The 24,994-nt window shown below is 41.2% G+C and overlaps 1 protein-coding gene across 4 annotated transcripts in view; it reads left to right on the top strand.

Annotated features, from left to right (window-relative positions):
• The first annotated feature begins 10,171 nt into the window (after positions 1 to 10,171).
• The window catches only part of LOC115202826 (sodium- and chloride-dependent glycine transporter 2), a 54,465-nt gene continuing 39,642 nt past the window's right edge, over positions 10,172 to 24,994 (top strand). For 2 of the 4 annotated variants that reach the window (XM_029766877.1, XM_029766880.1), the window contains exons 1-8: positions 11,581 to 12,220; positions 13,503 to 13,641; positions 14,784 to 14,915; positions 15,095 to 15,268; positions 19,621 to 19,771; positions 20,176 to 20,308; positions 20,544 to 20,678; positions 20,807 to 20,910. In XM_029766877.1, the coding sequence (XP_029622737.1) occupies positions 11,741 to 12,220; positions 13,503 to 13,641; positions 14,784 to 14,915; positions 15,095 to 15,268; positions 19,621 to 19,771; positions 20,176 to 20,308; positions 20,544 to 20,678; positions 20,807 to 20,910 (1,448 nt within the window). In that variant the 5' untranslated portion in view covers positions 11,581 to 11,740. Of the gene's footprint in view, positions 10,719 to 11,421; positions 11,554 to 11,580; positions 12,221 to 13,502; positions 13,642 to 14,783; positions 14,916 to 15,094; positions 15,269 to 19,620; positions 19,772 to 20,175; positions 20,309 to 20,543; positions 20,679 to 20,806; positions 20,911 to 24,994 lie in introns of those variants that run through there. The other 2 variants (XM_029766878.1, XM_029766879.1) reach the window with 2 other exon arrangements.

The raw sequence follows: 24,994 nt of genomic DNA, 5'->3' as shown, positions 1-24,994 counted from the left end.
CTGTAATCTAAACCACAAATGCTGATGCTCCAGATACTCAACCAGTCTAATGAAGGCCAGTTTTATTGCTTCTTTAATCAGAACAGTTTTCAGCTGTGCTACCATAATTGCAAAGGGAGTTCTAATGATCAATTAACCTTTTAAAATGATAAACTTGTAGATGGTCCATAAAACAGTCAGCTGTTTCCAGCTACAATAGTAATTTACAACATTAACAATGTCTACACTGTATTTCTGATCAATTTGATGTTATTTTAATGGATAAGAAATTTGCTTTTCTTTCAAAATAAGGACATTTCTAAGTGACCCCAAACTTTTGAACGGTAGTGTACATGCGTACACACACACACACACACACACACAGAAAGTATTCAGACCCCTGCCCTTTTTACACATTTTGTTACGTTACAGCCTTATTCTAAAATGGATTAAAAAGAACAATTCTCAATCTACACACAATACCCCATAATGACAAAGCGAAAACAGGTTTTTAGAAATGTTTACAAATGTATTAAGAAAAATCCGTAATACCTTATTTACATAAGTATTCAAACCCTTTGCTATGTGACTTCGAAATTGAGCTCAGGGTAATCCTGTTTCCATTGATCATCCTTGATGTTTCTACAACTTGATTGGAGTCCGTCTGTGGTAAATTCAATTGATTGGACATGATTATGAAAGGCACACACCTGTCTATATAAGGTCCCACAGTTGAAAGTGCATGTCAGAGCAAAAACCAAGCCTTGAGGTTGAAGGAATTGTTCGTAGAGGATTGTGTTGCCACAGGTCTGTGGAAGGGTACCAAAACATTTCTGCAGCATTGAAGGTCCCCAAGAACACAGTGGCCTCCATCATTCTTAAGTGGAGGAGTTTGGAACCACCAAGACACTTCCTAGAGCTGTCCGCCCGGCCAAACTACCATCCCTACGGTGATGCATGGTGGTGGCAGTATTATGCTGTGAGGATGTTTTTCAGCGGCAGGGACTGGGAAACTAGTCAGGATCGGGGGAAAGATGAACGGAGCAAAGTACAGAGAGATCCTTGATGAAAACCTGCTCCACAGAGCTCAGGACCTCAGACTGGGGTGAAAGTTCACCTTCCAACAGGACAACAACCCTAAGCACACAGCCAAGACAATGCAGGAGTGGTTTCGGGACAAGTCACAATGTCCTTGACTGGCCCAGCCAGAGCCCGGACTTGAAACTGATCGAACATCTCTGGAGAGACCTGAAAATAGCTGTGCAGCGACGCTCCCCGTCCAACCTGACAGAGCTTGAAAGGATTTGCAGAGAAGAATGGGAGAAACTCCCCAAATACAGGTGTGCCAAGCTTGTAGCGTCATACCCAGGAAGACTTGAGGCTGTAATCGCTGCCAAAGGTGCTTCAACAAAGTACTGAGTAAAGGGTCTGAATAATTATGTAAATGTTATATTTCAGGGGGGGTTTGCACAATAATCTAAACCTGTTTTTGGTTTGTCATTTTGGGGTATTGTGTGTAGGTTGATGAGGAAATTAAACTATTTAATCCATTTTAGAATAAGCCTGTAACGTAACAAAATGTGGAAAAGGTCAAGGGGTCTGAATTGCACTGTACAGTAAGCTCCAAAAGTGTAGGGACAGTGACACATTTGTTGTTTTGGCTCTGTACTCCCGCTCTTTGGATTTGAAATGATACAATGATTATGTGATAACTTTAATTTGAGGGTATTTTCATCCATATTGGGTGAACTGTTTATTACAGCACTTTTTGTACATACATTTTACTCTGATCAATTCATGTATTTATTTATGTATTTATTGAATTATTGGCCTGATGTTGATGTGGCACTCTGGGACTGTAACTGAATAGCCCTACTCTCTATTGCCTAGGAGAGGTTATTTTCTAGATTAGAGATGTGCGGCTCCAAGACATTGATTGTGGGTCAGTGTGGCATTAATGGTCGAAGTTACGATTGGGGGAGTGGAAGCTGATCCTAGATCTGTTCCTATGGGAGACTTCACCCTGGAGTGCTCCAAAGCAGGTGAACAGAAGTCAAAGGTTGGTGCTCAGCCTCTCACTTGTATTGGTTTTCCTCTTTAGGGGAGGAGCTTCAGGGACGGATCAACGTACGCAAAAACAAAAAGAACCCCCGCTCGCTGTTCATTACATTTGACCTCCATGACAGGAAGCAGACCTACAGCCTGCTGTGAGTTCACTGATTACATGACGACGATGACATCATATCAATAGTGTGGCTGAACTGAAATATTCCCCAGACTTTGCCAAAACAAATAGTAGTATTATGGTTGTTATTATGAAATGTTTAACGCTTATGGAATCAGAAACAACTTATCTTCATATGGAGCATTAAATGTAGATAATATAAGTGTGTGGGATTAATCTAAAAAAAAAAAAAAAAGGGTAGACTGACTGAGTGCTGAGACAGGGAGAGTATGAAGTAGGCTTGAACAACAAGCTGTGTAGTTCACTGCATTTAATGCCATACCTATTAATAAACACATTCCCTCATACAAAAATCTGAGTTGATTTCTTGGAAAGTGCCATTTCTTAAAAATGTTTATACTTCGCTGTGGAAACTTAAATGTGGAAACTTTTTAAATCAGTTATGCACAGGGTCAGCATTTTCCTGTGACATTCCCACTTTGTCCTCGGTTTCCCCCCCTTGTATGTACATTATTCTTGCAACTTTGCCGTACTTTTCATAACGTTGCCATCTGTTTTCCCTATTGTAGACCAGCCAACCTGGAAATGTTTTATATATTTTTTGCTTGTTAAAGGCTGTCATCTACGCTAGATCAAACAATGATGGGGTGATACAAAGTTAGGCTGGATAACATGTTCATTTTCGATTTCTAAGGCAATTTTCAATGGGTTACACGTCAAATCTGGTGAAAATGGGCATAATTCTGTTCTTGTCTGTATGCCTAAAACTGTACATGTCGACATGTTTACACAGGGCACAGCCGTAAAAGAGATCCAGGTCTCAGTCTGTTTTCCCTGTTAAAATAAAGATTTAAAAAATAATAATAATAATGGAAATAGTAATAGATTTAGGTTAAATATCCTGAAATTCTCAACAAAAACTGAGTGGCTTATCAAACAAACACAGACTATGGAATGGATGCATTAATAGTTACTTTTCATAAATGTCTATGCTTTAAGACATGCGAATAACAGAAAGGTTGAAAATTCAGATGTTTTCAGCTACAGTTGTGGTCTGTAGCATCACCAAGTACCCTTTTCAGATGATGTAGCCCGGGGTGCTCCAACCCTGTTCTTGGGGGAACTACCCTCCTGTAGGGTTTCATTCCAACCGCAGTTGTAACGAACCTGATTAATCTTATAAACCAGCTAATTAGAATTTGGTGCGCTAGATTAGGGTTGGAATGAAAACCTACATGATGGTAGCTCTCCAGGAACAGGGTTGGAGAGCCCTGATGTAGACCCCTTCGGAAAACTGCATGAGACCCCAATCAACCAGAAGAACGTTACCTCGTAAGAATCTGACTTTCTGGGCCAGAGATATTGAAACTGTAATGTCAATTTTAAAGAATAAAATATTCAAGCAGTCAAATAGGATAGTTACAAATACTGACAATTCACTGAACATACTATATTAATATAAACAGACTATTTACATGCATACATACAGTGCATTTGGAAAATATTCAGACCCCTTGACTTTTTCCACATTTTGTTACGTTACAGCCTTATTCTAAAATGAATGAAATTGTTTTTTCTCTCATCAATCTACACACAATACCCCATCATGACAAAGCAAAAACAGGATTTAATTTTTTTTTGCAAATGTATTAAAAAATAAAAAACTATCACACAAGTATTCAGACCCTTTACTCAGCACTTTGTTGAAGCACCTTTGGCAGCGATTACAGCCTCGAGTCTTCTTGGGTATGACGCTAAACGCTTGGCACACCTGTATTTGGGGAATTTCTCCTATTCTTCTCTGCAGATCCTCTCAGGCTGTCAGGTTGGATGGGGAACGTCGCTGCACAGCTATTTTCAGGTCTCTCCAGAGATCAGGTTCAAGTCCCGGCTCTTGTTGGGCCAGTCAAGGACATTGAGACTTGTCCCAAAGATACTCCTGCGTTGTCTTAGCTGTGTGCTTAGAGTTGTTGTCCTGTTGGAAGGTGAACCTTCGCCCCACCCCCCATCTGAGGTCCTGAGCGTTCTGGAGCAGGTTTACATCAAGAATCTCTCTTTACTTTGCTCCGTTCATCTTTCCGTTGATCCTGACTAGTCTCACTGTCCCTGCCGCTGAAAAGCATCCTCACAGCATAATGCTGCCTCCACCATGCTTCGCCTTAGGGATGGTGCCAGGTTTTCTCCTGACGTGATGCTTGGCATTCAGGCCAAAGAGTTCAATCTTGGTTTCATCAGAACAGAGAATATTTTTTTTCATGGCCTGAGAGTTCTTTAGGTGCCTGTTGGCAAACTCCAAGTGGGCTGTCATGTGCCTTTTACTGAGGAGTGGTATTTTTACCCATCCCTATCACATACAGGTGATTAAACTAATTGCATTCTAAACTGAAGATCATGAGTTGCTTGACTATTGGAGTCAGGTGTTGGGGCAAAAGTGTGACACCAACTAGGTCCCCGAGGACTGGAGTTGCCCATGCCTGGTTAATATTGATATGTTCAGTAAATTTGGTCACAATCTGTGACTATCCTATTTGGCTGCATGCATGTACATTTCAACCCTTAAAAATGACATTACAGTTTTAGTATCTCTGGCCCAGAAAGTCGGATTCTTACGGGGTAAAGTTCTCCTGGTTCAGTGGGGTCTCCTGCAGTTTTCTCACAGGGTTTATGTCAGGGGTCTCCAACCCTGTTCCTACAGAGCTACTCTCTTGTAGGTTTTCACTCTAACCCCAACTGTAACTAAGCTGGTTCAGTTTATAAACCAGCTAATTATTAGAATCAGGTGTGCTAGATTAGGACCTACAGGACGGTGTCTCTCCAGGAACAGGGTTGGAGAGCCCTGGTCTAGGTCATGTGAAAAGGGTACTTGGTGGTGCTATAGACGACAACTGTAGCTGAAAAAATCTGAATGTTCTTCCATTCTGTGTACTTGCATGTCTTAAAGCATAATAACTGTATGAAAAGTAACTTAACGTATCCATTCCATAGTCTGCATTTGTTTGATAATCGACTCAGTTTGGTTGAGAATTTCAGGATATTTTACCTAAATCTATTATAATTTCCATTATGCCCATTTTCACCAGATTTGACCTTTAACCCATTGAAAACGGCATTGAACTAAATTTAACATATCCGGACGAACTTTGTCACCGATCACTATTTGATCTAGCATGGATGACAGCCTTTAACAAGCAAAAGAAAAAACAAGCACTTTTTCCCAGATTGACTGGTCTACTACTAGCAGCATAAAGTGTGCATCCCAAATGGCACCCTTTCCCCTATATAGCGTGCTACTTTAGACCAGGGCCCATAGAGCTCTGTAGGGAATAGGGTGCCATTTGGGACACATTCATAGTGAGTTTTATTTTGTCGTAAAAAAAATCTAACAAACCCTGTGCTTTGCATACTCCATTGAGCAGCTCTGCTGACAACAGAATGCTTTTCCACTTCTTCCCCTCAGAACATGAATCATAAGTTCTGAAAAAGAAAGGATTGCTGGTTTGTGATCAGGTGGCGACTGTCGCCTCGGATTTGGTTTTGCTTAATAAAGCTATTTTTCCACTTCTGTGTGACCCGCGTCTTTCAATACGTGTGATATGAATAAATTGTCTTATTGGGGTTCACAGAAAAGCTGTGAAGACCTATTGTTATTGTCAGAATTTATTTGTTCTTTTTTTTTGACATAGTCAAATAACTCAAGCATAGATTGGTAACTTTTTTGTAATTTGAAAGCTAAGGGATTGGTCAGATGTCAGAGTTATTGACAAATCAATACTCAGATTTTACATGTACATTTTAAACCACTGTAAATCCACTCCAGTGGCCTATCAACTATCATGGACATCCTTAAGATGAACCACAATGAATTTGGTATTGATATCTCAAAAAACAAAAACTTTTAACAACTCATTCTTTGCATATGTAACGCTAAGGCTAAAAAAACAGCTGCAATCATCTTCTCATGAACCATACGTCAGATTCACTCCAGATGTATTTAAACTCATTACTAAAGTCTTTAATGGTTCTAATAAAAAATAGTTGCTGCATTTAAATATGGCAGCACTGTACCTGTAGATGCACGTTAGCACATATGCTAATCTTCTCAAAACGTCCACAGATTGTGCAGTGCCTTCAGAAAGTATTCATACCCCTCGACTTAGTCCACATTTTGTTGTTACAACCTGAATTCAAAATTGACAAAATAGATTTTCTCTACACACAATACCCCATAATAACAAAGTGAAAACATGTTTTTAGAAATGTTTGAAAATGTATTGAAAATGAAATACAGAAATATCTCATTTACATAAGTATTCACACCCCTGACTCAATATTTTGTAGAAGCAGCTTTGGCGGCAGTGACTCTTTTTGGGTAATTCTAAGAGCTTTGCACACCTGTATTGTACAATATGTGCCTATTATTATTTTAAAAATTCTTCAAGTTGCCAGACTTCAAGTCTTGCCATAGATTGTTAAGATGATTAAAGTCAAAACTGTAACTAGGAACATTCAATGTCATCTTGGTAAGCAACATTCAAGGAACATTCAGTGTCATCTTGGTAAGCAACTCCAATTTAGATTTGGCCTTGTGTTTTGGGTTATTGTCCTGCTGAAAGGTGCATTTGTCTCCCAGTGTCACGCCCTGACCTTAGAGAGCCTTTTTATTCTCTATTTTAGTTAGGTCAGGGTGTGACTAGGGTGGGTACTCTAGTTTTTTGTATTTCTATGTTGGCCTGGTATGGTTCCCAATCAGAGGCAGCTGTCTATCGTTGTCTCTGATTGGGGATCATATTTAGGCAGCCTTTTCCCAACTGTTGTTTGTGGGATCTTGTTTTTTGTATTGTTGCCGGTGAGCCCTACAAGGCTGTACGTTCCGTTGGTTTCTCTTTCTTGTTTTGTTGCTGTTTATCATTAATAAATATGATTAACCTACCCCATGCTGCATCTTGGTCTGACCATCATTACAACGACGTTCGTTACACCCAGTGTCTGTTGGAAAGCAGACTGAACCAGGTTTTCCTTTAGTATTTTGCCTGTGCTTATAGATGTATTCTGTTTCTTTTTATCCTAAAAACTCCCTAGTCCTAGATGATGACAAGCATACTGATAACATGATGCAGCCACCACCATGCTTGAAAATATGATGTGATGTGTTGGATTTGCCCCAAACATGACGCTTTGTATTCAGGACAAAAAGTTAATTTCTTTCATACATTTTTTTGCAGTGTTACTTAAGTGCCTTGTTGCAAACAAGATGCTTGTTTATTTTGATTCTGTCATTTAAGTTAGTATTGTGGAGTAACTACAGTGTTGTTGAGCCGTCCTCAGTTTTCTCATATCACAACAATTAAACTCTATAACTGTTTTAAAATCACCATTGGCCTCATGGTGAAATCCCTGAGCAGTTTCCTTCCTTTCTGGCAACTGAGTAAGGAAGGACACCTGTATCTGTGTAGTGACTGGGTGTATTGATACACTATCCAAAGTCTAATAACTTCGTGTTCAAAGGGATATTATTCAGCGTTAGCTTTTTAATTATTTTTACACATCTAACAATTGGTGCCCCTCTTTGCGAGGCATTGAAAAACCTCCCTGGTCTTTGTGGTTGAATCTGTGCTTGAAATTCACTACTTGATTGAGGGACCTTACAGATAATTGTATGTGTGGGGTACAGAGATGGGATAGTCATTAAACAATTATGTAACCACTATTATTGAAAATGGAACGAGACCATGCAACTTATTAGGCAATTTATTAAGCACAAACGGGTTGAATACTTATTGACTCAAGACATTTCAGCTTTACATTTTTTATTCATTTCTAAAATGTTCTAGAAACAAAATTCCACTTTGACATTATGGGGTATTGTGTGGAGATCAGTGACACAACAGCTCAACTTCATCAATTTTAAATGCAAGCTGTAACACAACAAATTGTGGAAAAAGTAAAGGTGTGAATACTTTCTGAAGGCGCTGTATGTTGCATTATAGAATTATAGCTCTGCTCAGGGATTTCTGCATACCAGGTCACCAACAAAACTTTAACAATAGTGCAAAGACATGCCAACGGCATTTGATTTCTATGACATGTCTTGCTTACAGATTATCTGAAATATCACTACATCAAACAATGTTTTCTGCCTGAGCCAAAATATGAGGCAAGAAAGAGTGCCTGGCCTGGCCTTCAGAGGACAGAAATGAGCCTGTTCTCCTATAGCTCCTCCCACCAGCAACCTCATCATCTCCAAATCCAACCTCCACTGTTTTGGCAATAGGGCGTTCTCCAGGGCATCACCCAGACTATGCAACTCCATGCCTTCATCTGTCTGTGGTGGTTTGTAACCAATGGTTATGTGATTGGTTTAAATCAGAATTTGGATTATAGCATACTTTGCTGTCACACCTCCTGTGCAAATGTATGTGTCTTCTTGTGTGCTGTAGGGTGAATTTTGGATTAGCACAAATCAAATCTTTCCATGTGTGAGGTGTTGCATTAAAGTGATGCCATACCCACTTCAAGATCTTAAACTTTCCAAATATAATATCTATGGAATATATGGATAATATCAACTCATTAAAAAAAAGTGCTTGCTCCAAAGTATGGGCTTGTTGTTTTGTTTTGGATTTATTGTTTTCATTTGTATTGTTGTTGTTTCATGTTTAATAGACCTAATTAAAATGTCAACATTGGTATATACTTTTGACAAATCTTAAATTACACATGGATGTTTTGTGTCATTAGATTATATTTATTATTAGGCTATTATTTAGTATTATTGCTAAATGTCGTTAATAAAATGTTTAAAAACGTAAGGTTTTTAAACCATTTTTATTTTCAGTAAGGTTCCTCGAGGAACCCTACATTTCAAAAAGGTTCCTCCACAGTGGGAACTCAAAGTACGTCTCCTGCCGTCTCCCATTCTGTGTCTTGGGGAAGGTGTGAGAAGTACAAGGAAAGAGGGGCAAAAATCAATTACAATTATTCCCTGTTGACAAAGTAATTAAACCTTGGAGCAGCCATCTAATTTTGCAGTGCGAGGCCCTTATCTGTTATGGCCCAGATTTACGAGGTGCGCTCGCCACACGGGCGCAGCTTTGCGTGCAGGTGATTATCGCACATTTAATAAGGCACGCGGACTACAGTGGCGCGCTCGTTTAAAGACACTGCGAGGTCGGTGGACCGTTTCTGCCGGGTTGGGTGTTATTCGGATTATTTCTTTATCTTTCTCAAGGGTTTGGGTTGGTTGCATAACAGTTGTCTGAATAACAACACAATAGGATGCTCATCGGATATTTGGCGCACGAGAATGAACCAATTTTGAATGAGGGCTACATTTCGTTAACAAAGAAGAAAAAGCTGAACAATGCCGTGCGCAATGCAGTATTTTAGGGCAGGCTATTTGTGGTGCTGGGAAAGTTCCAAAGCCTCCAGTGTAGCGCGATACCTCAATGACCACGTGTTAAAAAAAAAGTGTCCTTCTTGCGTAAGAGATTAACAAATGAGTAGCTTCAGTCGTTTCATGAAGACCTCGCCCACTTTTTTTTCTACACTTGATCAGTGCTTGTCTCGGTGACGCACACAGAAACGTATAACCCTATACCGCATGTGTGCTTAAATTCCTTGAAGCATAGTAAAGCCTATATATAGCCTGGAGGCTTTAAAAAAAATACTTTGCAGCAGTCTGCAGTTTTTGTCATCACACACTTCAGAAATATTTGTACAAGGATAATGGTGTAAATAATTGTTATGGTGGATATTTAGAATCTTTGATAAATATACAGTATAGCCCAAACTGTATAGCCTGTAAAAAAAAACATTTACTAACACAGGCTTTATGGAAACAAAAAATCATATTTTAATATTGATAATCATATGTCGTAGCCTATATAATTATGTGTTCCTAATATTAAAATATAGGCTAAAGAAGTCAAATTTGATACTAGATGTTAAGCTACATGTTCAGTGTTTTCAACATATTACTTTCTTATGAAATGTCCAATAGCATAAACGCAAAGTAGGCATATTTACAACACAATAAACCCCATAATTTAGCAAAAATAGAAACCATTTAACGAAATAGTTTCCCCGTCAGTGTCGTCCTATCTCCCGGGAATGGTACATTTTCGCTCACGAATTGCAGTGCTGCATGCATTCTCCCTCCCCAAAATGTATGTAGTCCTACATGCAAATCCTCCCTAGCGCGTGTGTACGTACACATGCCCTCGAGAAAAGTGTATTATTAATCAGCTGGTGAATGAGTCAGTCCAAACACGCACACACTGAGCGGCATGTGCGTGGACAACATGGGCACGATCCTGCGCGTCTTCGCCCGGTGTCGCTTTAAAAATCTGAATCCAAGGCCAATGATTTATCAAACTCTTATTATCAAGAAAATGTCAAGCGAAGGGCACCTTGCTCCGCACTGACGCAAACCCAATCTTTCCCACTGAGGTATAGAAAGCTTTACACTAAGCACGGCCAAATCCACTCCTACATCTTCCAGTTCTCTTTACAGCTGTTTTTCAACGTCAGCACGTCTTAAGCGTCTTCACAAATGGTGAGTAGGCTAAATACTTTGTTTATTTTTTTTTTAATTCTAGATTACATTTGTCATTCGAGTTATCTTATTTATCTACATGGTTGAAGCAGCCTAAGTTCGTTTTGTGGAAATATTTTCATTTATTCAAACTGCATGCTGGATAATGGGTTATATTTTGTAGCCGCGTTGTGCGTTGTCCACGGTGCAAAAACTTTTCACAACTTGCATTCACTTTGCAATCTCTGAGCAAAAGATGCATTCAATTCAATCGAAAACACTTGTATTTCGTTCGATATTTTCCATTCAAGTACTTCAAGTAGGGCTATTTGTCTTGAATGTGTTTGTTTTTAATTTAAGAGAAACGAAATCAGAGCGTGTCCTTTTTATAGCATATATGCAAGGTGCTAGGTAAAACACGCAGAAACGCTATCTCTTTTTCCCTTTTTTTAACTTCAATTTAAATGTAGCATGTTTGTGTTTAGAAATCCCGCGCTCTCTTACATTGCTTTGTTTCCTCTTGGTTGGGCTATATATGCGGAGATAGTAATTTGTATTTCTGCACGCCCGGGTCCTCTCAGAGCTGTAGCCCGGTGCCAGTGATCACACATGCCTGCCAGGGAGAGGGGAGCTGTCAAGAGCCCGGCAGCTTGTCTATTGCCCATAAAAATCAGTAGCTGTGTGGAGCTGAATGACATGGGGGGAAATGGGGCGTAAAATTAAAGATTCTTGCGAACAGGAGAAGCAAACCCCCGCAGACCGTGATCTGAAGCCCAGAGCAGCGGAGCCAAAACATGCGACAAAGGGCTTTTAAAACACTGCAGAAACAACCACCACTGGTGCATTCGTTTTTATTGTAGGTGATTAGCCTATAGGTTTGATCTGAACATTATAGTGCTAAAATAATCTCATTCTCAAATTCATAGCCTACTAGTGCTAACACCGACCTGGTAAATGCATCTTAAAGTGTTTCTGTTTGTAAAGCCTTTTTAGATATTTGTTGTATCCCTTGTCTTGTGTGCTGAGCCTCATCTGTAAATTACATGTTGCAGGATTTCTCCGACCAGAGAGAGATGACCAAACAGCCGGCCAATGCTCCTACCGGTTTTAAACCGTTGCACCAGCCGGAGGGAGCGGTGGGAGTTTCAGCAAACAAACCGTATAATGCCCTTAACCAAACGTCCGCCGCTTACCCGGCCCCTCAGCCAGCACCATCCAACGAGAGCAAAACTTTCTGTCCCACGGAAAATAACCCGGGAGAAGTCAGTAAAGTCTATGGAACATTTAAAAATGCCGCTCTGCCGGTGCCTGGATCCGTGGCTGCGAACTCGGCCTTCCGTGAGGATTCCACCAGCTCAGTTGGTGGTTCTGCTGCCCGGGTTGCCCCTGTCCAGTGCGTGGACCCGCTTAGGGCTACCGGGGATCAAAACAATGCATCGGGCAACTGGACCACCATGAGTCAGACCACCATCATTCTGGGCGCAGATGGCAACACGTCTGTTCAGCCCGGCGCCGTGACAGGGGTAAGTGGGCTCAAACGAATTGTTTCGATACGGGAGGATAGCCCAACCAGGGTCAGGAGAGCTTAGAGGGGGGTTTCCACTACAAGACGAACCGCGGTTTGGAGTGAATGGTGATCTATCTGACATGCAACCTGTATTGCCTATTAAGATAGAGAATTGGCTGTGGTGTTATCGGGTCTTTCACGGATAAGGAAGCCGAGGTGGGGGTGACATGCTGCGGCTGAGAAGTTGTAATTACGGTCCCATGGGACTCCTTCTGAGATAGTCCAGCTCTGGAGACTGACGCTGAGGGGTGATTTGAGAGAATATGATCTATATAGCCTATTCAAGTGAGTTTCCATTTGCGATGGCCAGATGCAGTAACCATAGGTTGCAATTGTCTATAAATCGGGTAGAATTCACCAATATAATAGTTTAGAATAATTCCCAGTTATTGTAGGAAATTATCAAAATACAGAACGAAAAAGGTAGGCTATCGATTTCGATGTCCTGACCCCTCTGCCTTTGGCTAGAATAGACTATCTATTTGATAAAAATCTGTCAACAAAAGTTGGTCTAAAACGTCATCCTGAATGTGCTGAATGAAAGAATCTTCCCACTGCAGTAAGATAAAGGAATATGCCTACTGTAAAATGGTTGTTTGTGTATCAGCATACGGTAATGGTATATCCCCCGCACTGCGCTGCTCCGTGTGTCAGGTATAGAAAGAAAGAGGGATAGAAACCCCGCATCATGCTCTCTCGGGATTGGTCTCAGTAAACCCATGACAGCGCTTGGCAATGGGTTACATAAGGCTGCGCATTCTGCCCATTGTTCCAATCCCCGAGAGGGCATTCCTCGCCACTCTCCTCCTCTCTCCCCTCCTCTCACTCTAGTCTCCCGCCCGCGCGCCTTTCTGACAGTGCTCCATTGATAAGCTTGGTCCCGGTCTCCCTCTACCCCTCTTGGCACGGAATCAGAAATGAGGAAATTTGAATTATATGTGTTTATGAATATTCATATGAATTTGCCCTGTCATGTTTTAAAATGCTCGCATCAATCAAATAGTGGTATTCCCGCGATTGTTGTGTGCGTTGAAGCGGAGTGCGTTTGTATTTTCTGACTGTTGCAAATAGCCTATACTTGTGTCCAATTTAATAGATCGAATAACGAAGCGGATCGTTCGCCCAGAAAAGGAAGGGGTTTGGGATCTGAGACGTTTTAATGATAGGCTATACTAAATTGAAGTCCAATATGGTTACTTAATGTACATGAAACCACTAAAATCCACTGTTTTCCCCAGGAGGACGAGAGTGGAGATGAGAATAAGGCCAGGGGAAACTGGACTAATAAATTGGATTTCATCCTGTCCATGGTTGGTTATGCCGTGGGACTGGGAAACGTGTGGAGGTTTCCATACCTTGCCTTCCAAAATGGTGGAGGTAAGGAGAGTGCTGAGTTGAGAATGTACCTGCACTGCTAATGTCACTAAAGTTGTAAATGCACAAGCACCTAAATGCGGAAAATAAATAAAACGTATCCCAAAACTGATTAGTGTTATTTGACTTAGATATTCCATTGCTCCACAATGATAGATTTAGATGTTTGACATCACGCATAATTGATATGAACGAAATTGACGATTTAATTCAATTCGAGGAACACAATGGGAGTAAGTCGACTTAATTGTGTTCATATCCTGGATGATTTGTATTGTTGTTTTGCCATTGTTTAAACAACAGTATGCTTAATGTATTTTAACATTGTCAAACTAAAATACATTACTTTAATTAATTCACTTGCTAGGCTATATCATTGGAGTTGAAATTAGTGTCGAAAAACATATTATTGACTTTCCTTTTTGTTTGCTTTTTCTTCTCAAAATGAATAGGCGACTTTTTATTATGACAAGTTATCTAAACAGTTCTAGAAAGCGTCTAGCTAACATTATTTTTCAGCTTCTAGGAGACTCTTTTTCGTGGATTTTAGTTCATTTATTTAGGCTTTATGATTGATAATCAGATCTGTAAATAAAATATTATTTATATTATTATAAAAATAATAATTATTATTACTAGGCCTATCTTCATTTCAATTTAGTTTGGTCTACACTCGTGATGGGTGAATTAATTACCTTATAGAACTAATTAGGCTACATGCAAATAAGTATAACACATCATTTTTTTAATGAGCTTGGCCTTTTTTTCTATTACAGCATGTTGGATGACTGTCGTTCATATTCCATTCACCCAGTTAAATGTAACATCAATAGGTTAAGGCTACTACATGATACTCACATTTTCCCTATACCCATCATGAGGTTGCTACAACCTAGCCTATGAATGCAAGTTTACAATGTAGGTGTTATACTTATTTGCTTCCCTTACATGTAGCCTAATTAGATATGCCACATTTATTTCATTATTACCCTCTATACAGCATCTCTTTATTTCATGAGAAAGGCAGTCGAATTAAGTCTGTTATAGCCTTCTTTTTAAATCATGTGAGCCAAGTTTGAGTAATCTCTTTTCAGTTCTACCTGTGCGCTACTTTGAAATGCTTCCCCGTTTCCCTGTGTATATAGGTGCTTTTTTGATCCCCTACCTGATAATGTTGTGCCTCGCCGGGATCCCTATCTTTTTATTGGAGGTTTCCCTGGGTCAGTTTGCCAGCCAGGGCCCCGTGTCCGTGTGGAAAGCCATCCCGGCTCTGCAAGGTAAACTGCGCATATACAGGCTGCGATCCAAACTCATAAAGTCACGTATTTAAAACATGTAACATACTCTAATTTCAGAAAAAAATGATAACTACTTATTATGATATAATAACTTTTGATCAAGCTCCTCTGCCTGCTTAAGAGTAATTTATATATTTCGTCTCATTTATTTATTTTAGGTTGCGGGATTGCCATGTTGATAATATCTGTCTTGATAGCCATATACTATAACATTATTATGTGCTGGACACTGTACTACCTGTTCGCTTCGTTGAAGGGCTCACTGCCATGGGCTAACTGTAAGAACGAGTGGAACACGTTGGACTGTAAGGACAAAGACATGCTTCTCTTAGGTAAGACTACAATGCGTCAGAACGCACACACACTATCATGCATGCGCACACACACATACACATAGGCACCCCATCGCCATTGCGCAATGCGCAACGCACCCCTCAGCTAAGGTCTCTTTCTGTAACCTGACATATCGTGTAGAGTGGCCAGTTATTTTAAGCATTGTTTTCTAGTTTCATATACATCCAAAAGTGCTACTTTTGCTTACTAGGTTTATTATATAGATTTGTATATTTCTTCTGTGGGTCTCAAGTTCTTTTTTCAACTGTGTGTAGGTTACAAGTGTGTGATATTTTTTTCTCCTGATTATATCTTTATTCTACTCTAAACATGTCATGAGCACAAAGCAGTTATACAAAATGTGTATTTTCAATATTAAGGTGAAGGCTAAGTAGACAAAATTAGTTTTGCACTGGTGCAATTATGAGTAATTGTTTTTAGGTTACATTGGGCTACAATTAATAAAAAAAAAAAGAAGATAAATTGATAAAAGAAAGGCTCCCAGTATGACCGAATATTTTTTTCCCAGTTGCATTGGGGGAAAAAAATCGAAATTTGATTAAGAAAATGCCTGTTTTGTCTATTGCATTTTAGTGAATTCAGCACAAAAGTTGCTTGCTTGACACATTTACTGTAGTGGAGTTGCTGCAGTGCCGCAGTGTGCGCCAGACTGCCCTCTCTTGGTCAATTACAGTAACTGTACTCTCCCTGGTCTCTCTGTATCCTTGAATAGCATTGATCAGTGGCGGTCAGTGCCGTTTCAGATTTCTTTTTTTATGAGCTTGGCCTTATTTCTATTACAGCATATTGGATGACTGTCATTCATATTCCATTCACCCAGTTAAATGTAACAGCGATAGGTTAAGGTACTCAAATTGTCCCTATACTCATCATGAGGTTGCTACAACCTAGCCTATGAATGAAAGTTTACAATGTAGGTGCACACAGTTCGAGTGAATAATTTGATGTGACACATGGACAGACAGTGACATTCAATACCGCCTTGCACACTCTTGCCTGCATCTAGCTGAAAGTGGGTGTAATCATTAATCCAACAGTTGCAAACAAGAGTTTCTTTTGGACAATTCAGTTATGTTTATCCCCGTTTTGTTCCGCTTGGTTCTGTTTAAGAAATGTTTTTCAACAGAATCGGCTGAATGAATACACCCCTTGTAGTGGTGATTCCCTATAAATTGCCTCTGGCACAGGAGAGAGCTGTCCATAACGTGTCCATAAAAATCAGCTTTCCAAACGTTACTCTTTTGTGGTGACGTTCCCATTTATTGCGTATATAAATAGTTCCAAAACCCATATTCCTATACAAAAGGTGCAGAGAGATGCATTCTATAAGCCATATATGTTATACGGTAAGAACTGTATGTGCTCTCCTCTTACCTGTGCTAAACCTTCCTGGTCACCTGTGCTACCTATATGCACACACGACCAGTGACCCCTGAACCTAACATATAGTGCTCTCTAGTGTACAAAACAAGTAGAAATAACCCTTGTCAGACAACATATACAGTGAAGGAAAAAAAGTATTTGATCCCCTGCTGATGTTGTACGTTTGCCCACTGACAAAGAAATTATCAGTCTAATTTTAATGGTAGGTTTATTTGAACAGTGAGAGACAGAATAACAACAAAAAAATCCAGAAAAACGCATATCAAAAATGTAATAAATTGATTTGCATTTTAATGAGGGAAATAAGTATTTGACCCCCTCTCAATCAGAAAGATTTCTGGCTCCCAGGTGTCTTTTATACGAGCTGAGATTAGGAGCACACTCTTAAAGGGAGTGCTCCTAATCTCAGCTTGTACCTGTATAAAAGACACATGTCCACAGAAGCAATCAATCAATCAGATTCCAAACTCTCCACCATGGCCAAGACCAAAGAGCTTTCCAAGGATGTCAGGGACAAGATTGTAGACCTACACAAGGCTGGAATGGGACACAAGACCATCGCCAAGCAGCTTGGTGAGAAGGTGACAACAGTTGGTGTGATTATTCGCAAATGGAAGAAACACAAAAGAACTTGTCAATCTCCCTCGGCCTGGGGTTCCATGCAAGATCTCACCTCGTGGAGTTGCAATGATCATGAGAACGGTGAGGAATCAGCCCAGAACTACACGGGAGGATCTTGTCAATGATCTCAAGGCAGCTGGGACCATAGTCACCAAGAAAACAATTGGTAACACACTACGCCGTGAAGGACTGAAATCCTGCAGTGCCCGCAAGGTCCCCCTGCTCAAGAAAGCACATATACATGCCCGTCTGAAGTTTGCCAATGAACATCTGAATGATTCAGAGGACAACTGGGTGAAAGTGTTGTGGTCAGATGAGACCAAATTGGAGCTCTTTGGCATCAACTCAACTCGCCGTGTTTGGAGGAGGAGGAATGCTGCCTGTGACCCCAAGAACACCCTCCCCACCGTCAAACATGGAGGTGGAAACATTATGCTTTGGGGGTGTTTTTCTGCTAAGGGGCCAGGACAACTTCACCTCATCAAAGGGACGATGGACGAGGCCATGTACCATCAAATCTTGGGTGAAAACCTCCTTCCCCCAGCCAGGGCATTGAAAATGGGTCGTGGATGGGTATTCCAGCATGACAATGACCCAAAACACACGGGCAAGGCAACAAAGGAGTGGCTCAAGAAGAAGCACATGAAAGTCCTGGAGTGGCCTAGCCAGTCTCCAGACCTTAATCCCATAGAAAATCTGTGGAGGGAGCTGAAGGTTCGAGCTGCCAAACGTCAGCCTCAAAACCTTAATGACTTGGAGATCTGCAAAGAGGAGTGGGACAAAATCCCTCCTGAGATGTGTGCAAACCTGGTGGCCAACTTCAAGAAACGTCTGACCTCTGTGATTGCCAACAAGGGTTTTGCCACCAAGTACTAAGTCATGTTTTGCAGAGGGGTGAAATACTTATTTCCCTCATTAAAATGCAAATCATTTTATAACATTTTTGACATGCGTTTTTCTGGATTTTTTTGTTGTTATTCTGTCTCTCACTGTTCAAATAAACCTACCATTAAAATTATAGACTGATCATTTCTTTGTCAGTAGGCAAACTTACAAAATCAGCAGCGGATGAAATACTTTTTTCCCTCACTGTACACAACTCATAAACAGGCCAAAATGACTCCTACACCCCTGATCGTGGGTAAATACAGTTCTCAGTTTCATAGCAGCCACATTGTATTCCTTCTCGCATCTACGTTATGCACTCTCCTCCTTTCACCTCTCCCCTTCGCTTGTGGACTTCAATGCACAAGACATCAGCTGTATAACCAGGCAAAAAAACCTTTCCAAGCCAAACCGCTACACACAGCCTACATCGTTGTCACCATATTATCTAAATTAACATCATAGTCAGCATAGGTAATATAACTACATCTAAATCTAAATCTCTATTTCTCTCTTGCTTCTCCTTCATTTAGGAAGACATTTATTTGTTGAAAACTGTTCAACTATTTTCTTTCTCTCTCTGAGTCAACTACTCATCACATTTTATGCACTGCAGTGCTTGCTAGCTGTAGCTTATGCTTTCAGTACTAGATTCATTCTCCCATCCTTTGATTGGGTTGACAACATGTCAGTTCATGCTACAAGAGCTCTGATAGGTTGGAGGATGTCCTCCGGAAGTTGTCATAATTACTGTGTAAGTCTATGGAAGGGGGTGAGAACCATGAGTCTCTTAGGTTTTGTATTGTAGTCAATGTACTCATAGGAGGATGGAAGCTAGCTGTCCTCCAGCTACACCATGCTACCCCACAGAGTGCTGTTGAGGCTACTGTAGACCTTCTTTGCAAAATATTGTGTTTTAATCAATTATTTGGTGACATGTGATTTATATTTAGTATAGTTTTATCTAAAAAGGATACATTTTTAAATGTTTACTTTTTTAATGAAATTCACTGAGGAGGACGGTCCTCCCTTTCCTCCTCTGAGGAGCATGCACTGGCATTGATGCTGTGTCAACCCGTAGGTTTCATTGGTAATACAACAAACTTATGATGATTATACAAAGGGAAATTAGATCTACTCTGTCAAACATGATTAACGTTTCTACGTTTATTCTAAGTGTAGGCTACATTTGGGAAAAAGTTTATTTCCTAATAAGCACAACTTGTATTTACAGTTCTGTTACAAGAAAAATAACCATTACATATATAAAACATGCTGGGCAAGTATCTATTCTACATTCTACACTACCACCTGAGAAAGTTGTGAGAGTTGATACAGTTTTTAAACCAGATTATAAAGATGTTTGTCACTGTTGAGATATTTATTTTCTCTGATTCGATACACTGTATGTAAACCTGTCTGTCTGTTCTGGTTGTGACAGACACGTGTATCCTCCATGACAAAAACATCACCTCTGTAAAGAACAGCTCGTTCTGTCTGTCGGCTCAAGCCATTGGAAACCTGACCAAACTGGTTAACATGACCTATCCAGATAACAAAACTTACGTCAGCCCCAGCGAGGAGTACTTCAAGTAAGTCAAATCAAAGTTTATTTGTCATATGCACAGGATACAGTGTAGTGTACACAGTATAATGAAATGCATACTTGCAAGTTCTCCTTGCAGACAATACAACATCTAAAAAAGTATTCAAGAAAAATATAGTAATTTAAAAAAAAATTCTATAATAACCTTTATCATATTTACATAGAGGTTCTATGTTTGAAGTAGGCCTGCCTACTGATGATACTTGTGATTTCTCATACTATATCCTTTCTTACATAATTAGGCCACAGTTATTGGGCTGTATAGACACTATTATTTCCCGCTATTGATTGATATGTAGAAATAATACATGTCAGATCTGAAAAAGCTGTTTTATGTGATTGGGAAATAACCTCCTCTCTCTCTCTCTCTCTCTCTCTCTCTCTCTCTAGGTACAATGTCTTGCACATCTCCAAAGGGATAGAGTACCCTGGAGACATCCGCTGGCCCCTCGCAGGCTGCTTGCTGCTGGCCTGGTTGATAGTCTACCTCTCCCTGGCCAAAGGAATCAAGTCATCAGGGAAAGTAAGATAAATATCTCACGCTCTGCTCATGTGGTACCTCCTTTAACCTCCTTTGGATTTGAATAATTTCCCCCTGTGAAATCCCAGAATTATAAAAGAAAGTGTTTAGTTCTGTGAATTAATATGTAATGTTGCCCTCTAGTGGGTTTGTTTTTAAACTAAAAGTGTTGAATCAGCGCATATCACACAACCTGCTAACTCTCCCTTCGTTTTGTTCTTCCTCTCCCATCTCCTAGGTGGTGTATTTCACAGCTACGTTCCCCTATGTGGTTCTGGTCATTCTGTTGTTCAGAGGAGTGACCCTCCCAGGGGCTGGTGACGGCATCCTCTACTTCATCACACCCAAGTGGGAGAAACTCAATGATGCTAAGGTATACATACACACACGTAAGTGCGCACAGGCACACAAATAGACTCACACACACATGCGTTCACACACATTTCTCTGCCCATCCCTCTGTGTCTAACAGTGAGTGTGAATTTGTGTGTGTCACTCTAGGTGTGGAAGGATGCTGCCACCCAGATCTTCTTCTCTCTGTCAGCAGCCTGGGGAGGCCTCATCACACTGTCTTCTTACAACAAGTTCCACAACAACTGCTACAGGTAAGCACTTCTCACTGTGCTGCTCAACAGCTTCGCTTCCTTCCATATACAACCGCCACTGGGAGTGATCTCGAATCCTCTGTCTGGCAATCACACGTGACCGCCCTCTTGTGGAACATCTTAGCCAGCTGCGCCACCGTCAAGCTAGCAACTCAATGGTGCGGGTAGAGACATTTCAAACCGAGGAGTGAGGTTACCAATCAACACGACGCAGACACAAACTGCTGTCGTCACAGCAACCTGCTTTATGTAGCATACTGTGTTATGTAGCTTTGAAGGTAAACACGTGACTCTATGACAACATACGGTTGTTTTAGCAAGGGTCGTCAAAATGTATAAAAAGGTCAAAAATACAATTCTTATAAATGTAACAGCTGTATAATGGAGCAAGATATTCAACACTTTTTGGATTTTGAAAATCTATCAAATGTTGACTGCACATAAACCATTATATAATTACATCAGAATGATAATATATATATATATAATGTATAGATATATACAATTTAGCAGACGCTGTTATCCAAAGTGACTTACAGTCATGCGTGCATACATTTCACGTATGGGTGGTTCCAGGAATCAAACCCACTATCCTGGCATTGCAAGCGCCTTGCTCTACCAACTAAACTACAGGGCACTTTGAATGAGAGACATGAAATCAATAATATCTAGGAATTTTGGTGGGAATTCAGGAATTCAGGTAATTTCAAATATTTAAAAAAGGTATTTTTTGAAACAACACATGCCACATTTCTTTTACCATACAGGCCAATTGCAATCAACAGGCAGAATTTAACACGACGCTGTGTGTTGGAATTAGATTTCTTAAAACATTACTAACGGGAGATTACATGCACCGGTGTGTTAAAACACACACACACACACACACACACACACACACACACACTTTAAACCCCCTATGCTCCTTTGAGATCCCTCTTTCAAAGCCACTGAGATCTCTTCTAGCCATGGTAGCCAAAAATAATGGGCAACTGGACATTTTTATGCATAACCCTAAGCATCATGGGATGTTAAATGCTTAATTAACTCAGGAACCACACCTGTGTGGAACCACCTGGTTTCAATATACTTTGTATTCAGTGCTTTACATTTTTTTTATAATCACTGATAGCACTGGTGCTCCCAACTTAAAAAAGTTAGGAGAACAACATCAAATCCCAGAGCACCTGACGATATAAACTCAGGAAAAAAAGAAACTTCCCTTTTTCAGGACCATGTCTTTCAAAAAATAATTCGTAAAAATTCAAATAACTTCACAGATCTTTATTGTAAAGGGTTAAACACTGTTTTCCATGCTTGTTCAATGAACCATAAACAATTAATGAACATGCACCTGTGGAACGGTCGTTAAGACGCTAACAGCTTACAGACGGTAGGAAATTAAGGTCACAGTTATGAAAACTTAGGACACTAAAGAGGCCTTTCTACTGACTCTGAAAAACACCAAAAGAAAGATGCCCAGGGTCCCTGCTCATCTGCGTGAATGTGCCTTAGGCATGCTGCAAGGAGGCATGGGGACTGCAGATGTGACCAGGGCAATAAATTGCAATGTCCGTACTGTGAGATGCCTAAGACAGCGCTACAGGGAGACAGAATGGACAGCTGATCGTCCTCGCAGTGGCAGACCATGTGTAACAACACCTGCACAGGATCGGTACATCCGAACATCACACCTGCGGGACAGGTACAGGATGGCAACAACAACTGCCCGAGTTACACCAGGAACGCACAATCTCTCCATCAGTGCTCAGACTGTCCGCAATAGCCTGAGAGAGGCTGAACTGAGGGCTTGTAGGCCTGTTGTAAGGCAGGTCCTCACCAAACATCACCGGCAACAACGTTGCCTATGGGCACAAACCCACCGTCGCTGGACCAGACAGGACTGGCAAAAAAGTGCTCTTCACTGACGAGTCACGGTTTTGTCTCACCAGGGGTGATGGTCGGATTCGCGTTTATTGTAGAAGGAATGAGCGTTACACCGAGGCCTGTACTCTGGAGCGGGATCGATTTGGAGGTGGAGGGTCCGTCATGGTTTGGGGTGGTGTGTCACAGCATCATCAGACTGAGCTTGTTGTCATTGCAGGCAATCTCAACGTTGTGCGTTACAGGGAAGACATCCTCCTCCCTCATGTGGTACCCTTCCTGCAGGCTCATCCTGACATGACCCTCCAGCATGACAATGCCACCAGCCATACTGCTCGTTCTGTGCGTGATTTCCTGCAAAACAGGAATATCAGTGTTCTACCATGGCCAACGAAGCCCGGATCTCAATCCCATTGAACACGTCTGGGACCTGTTGGATCGGAGGGTGAGGGCCAGGGCCATTCCCCCCAGAAATGTCAGTTTCCAGCTACAATAGTCATTTACAACATTAACAATGTCTACACTGTATTTCTGGTCAATTTGATGTTATTTTAAGGGACAAAAAAATGCTTTTCTCTCAAAAACAAGGACATTTCTAAGTGACCCCAATTTTTTGAATGGTAGTGTGTGTATGTATATACACTGCTCAAAAAAATAAAGGGAACACTTAAACAACACATCCTAGATCTGAATGAAAGAAATAATCTTATTAAATACTTTTTTCTTTACATAGTTGAATGTGCTGACAACAAAATCACACAAAAATAATCAATGGAAATCCAATTTATCAACCCATGGAGGTCTGGATTTGGAGTCACACTCAAAATTAAAGTGGAAAACCACACTACAGGCTGATCCAACTTTGATGTAATGTCCTTAAAACAAGTCAAAATGAGGCTCAGTAGTGTGTGTGGCCTCCACGTGCTTGTATGACCTCCCTACAACGCCTGGGCATGCTCCTGATGAGGTGGCGGATGGTCTCCTGAGGGATCTCCTCCCAGACCTGGACTAAAGCATCCGCCAACTCCTGGATAGTCTGTGGTGCAACGTGGCGTTGGTGGATGGAGCGAGACATGATATCCCAGATGTGCTCAATTGGATTCAGGTCTGGGGAACGGGCGGGCCAGTCCATAGCATCAATGCCTTCCTCTTGCAGGAACTGCTGACACACTCCAGCCACATGAGGTCTAGCATTGTCTTGCATTAGGAGGAACCCAGGGCCAACCGCACCAGCATATGGTCTCACAAGGGGTCTGAGGATCTCATCTCGGTACCTAATGGCAGTCAGGCTACCTCTGGCGAGCACATGGAGGGCTGTGGGGCCCCCCAAAGAAATGCCACCCTACACCATGACTGACCCACCGCCAAACTGGTCATGCTGGAGGATGTTGCAGGCAGCAGAACGTTCTCCACGGCGTCTCCAGACTCTGTCACGTCTGTCACGTGCTCAGTGTGAACCAGCTTTCATCTGTGAAGAGCACAGGGCGCCAGTGGCGAATTTGCCAATCTTGGTGTTCTCTGGCAAATGCCAAACGTCCTGCACGGTGATGGGCTGTAAGCACAACCCCCACCTGTGGACGTCGGGCCCTCATACCACCCTCATGGAGTCTGTTTCTGACCGTTTGAGCAGACACATGCACATTTGTGGCCTGCTGGAGGTCATTTTGCAGGGCTCTGGCAGTGCTCCTCCTTGCACAAAGGCGGAGGTAGCGGTCCTGCTGCTGGGTTGTTGCCCTCCTACGGCCTCCTCCACATCTCCTGATGTACTGGCCTGTCTCCTGGTAGCTACTCCATGCTCTGGACACTACGCTGACAGACACAGCAAACCTTCTTGCAACAGCTCGCATTGATGTGCCATCCTGGATGAGCTGCACTACCTGAGCCACTTGTGTGGGTTGTAGACTCCGTCTCATGCTACCACTAGAGTGAAAGCACCGCCAGCATTCAAAAGTGACCAAAACATCAGCCAGGAAGCATAGGAACTGAGAAGTGGTCTTTGGTCTGCACCTGCAGAACCACTCCTTTATTGGGAGTGTCTTGCTTATTGCCTATAATTTCTACCTGTTGTCTATTCCATTTGCACAACAGCATGTGAAATTTATTGTCAATCACTGTTGCTTTCTAAGTGGACAGTTTGATTTCACAGAAGTGTGATTGACTTGGAGTTACATTGTGTTGTTTAAGTGTTCCCTTTATTTTT

This window comes from Salmo trutta, chromosome 12, assembly GCF_901001165.1.
Source record: "Salmo trutta chromosome 12, fSalTru1.1, whole genome shotgun sequence".
In the NCBI taxonomy this organism is placed as follows: domain Eukaryota; kingdom Metazoa; phylum Chordata; class Actinopteri; order Salmoniformes; family Salmonidae; genus Salmo; species Salmo trutta.
This window is presented reverse-complemented; position numbering and strand designations above follow the sequence as displayed.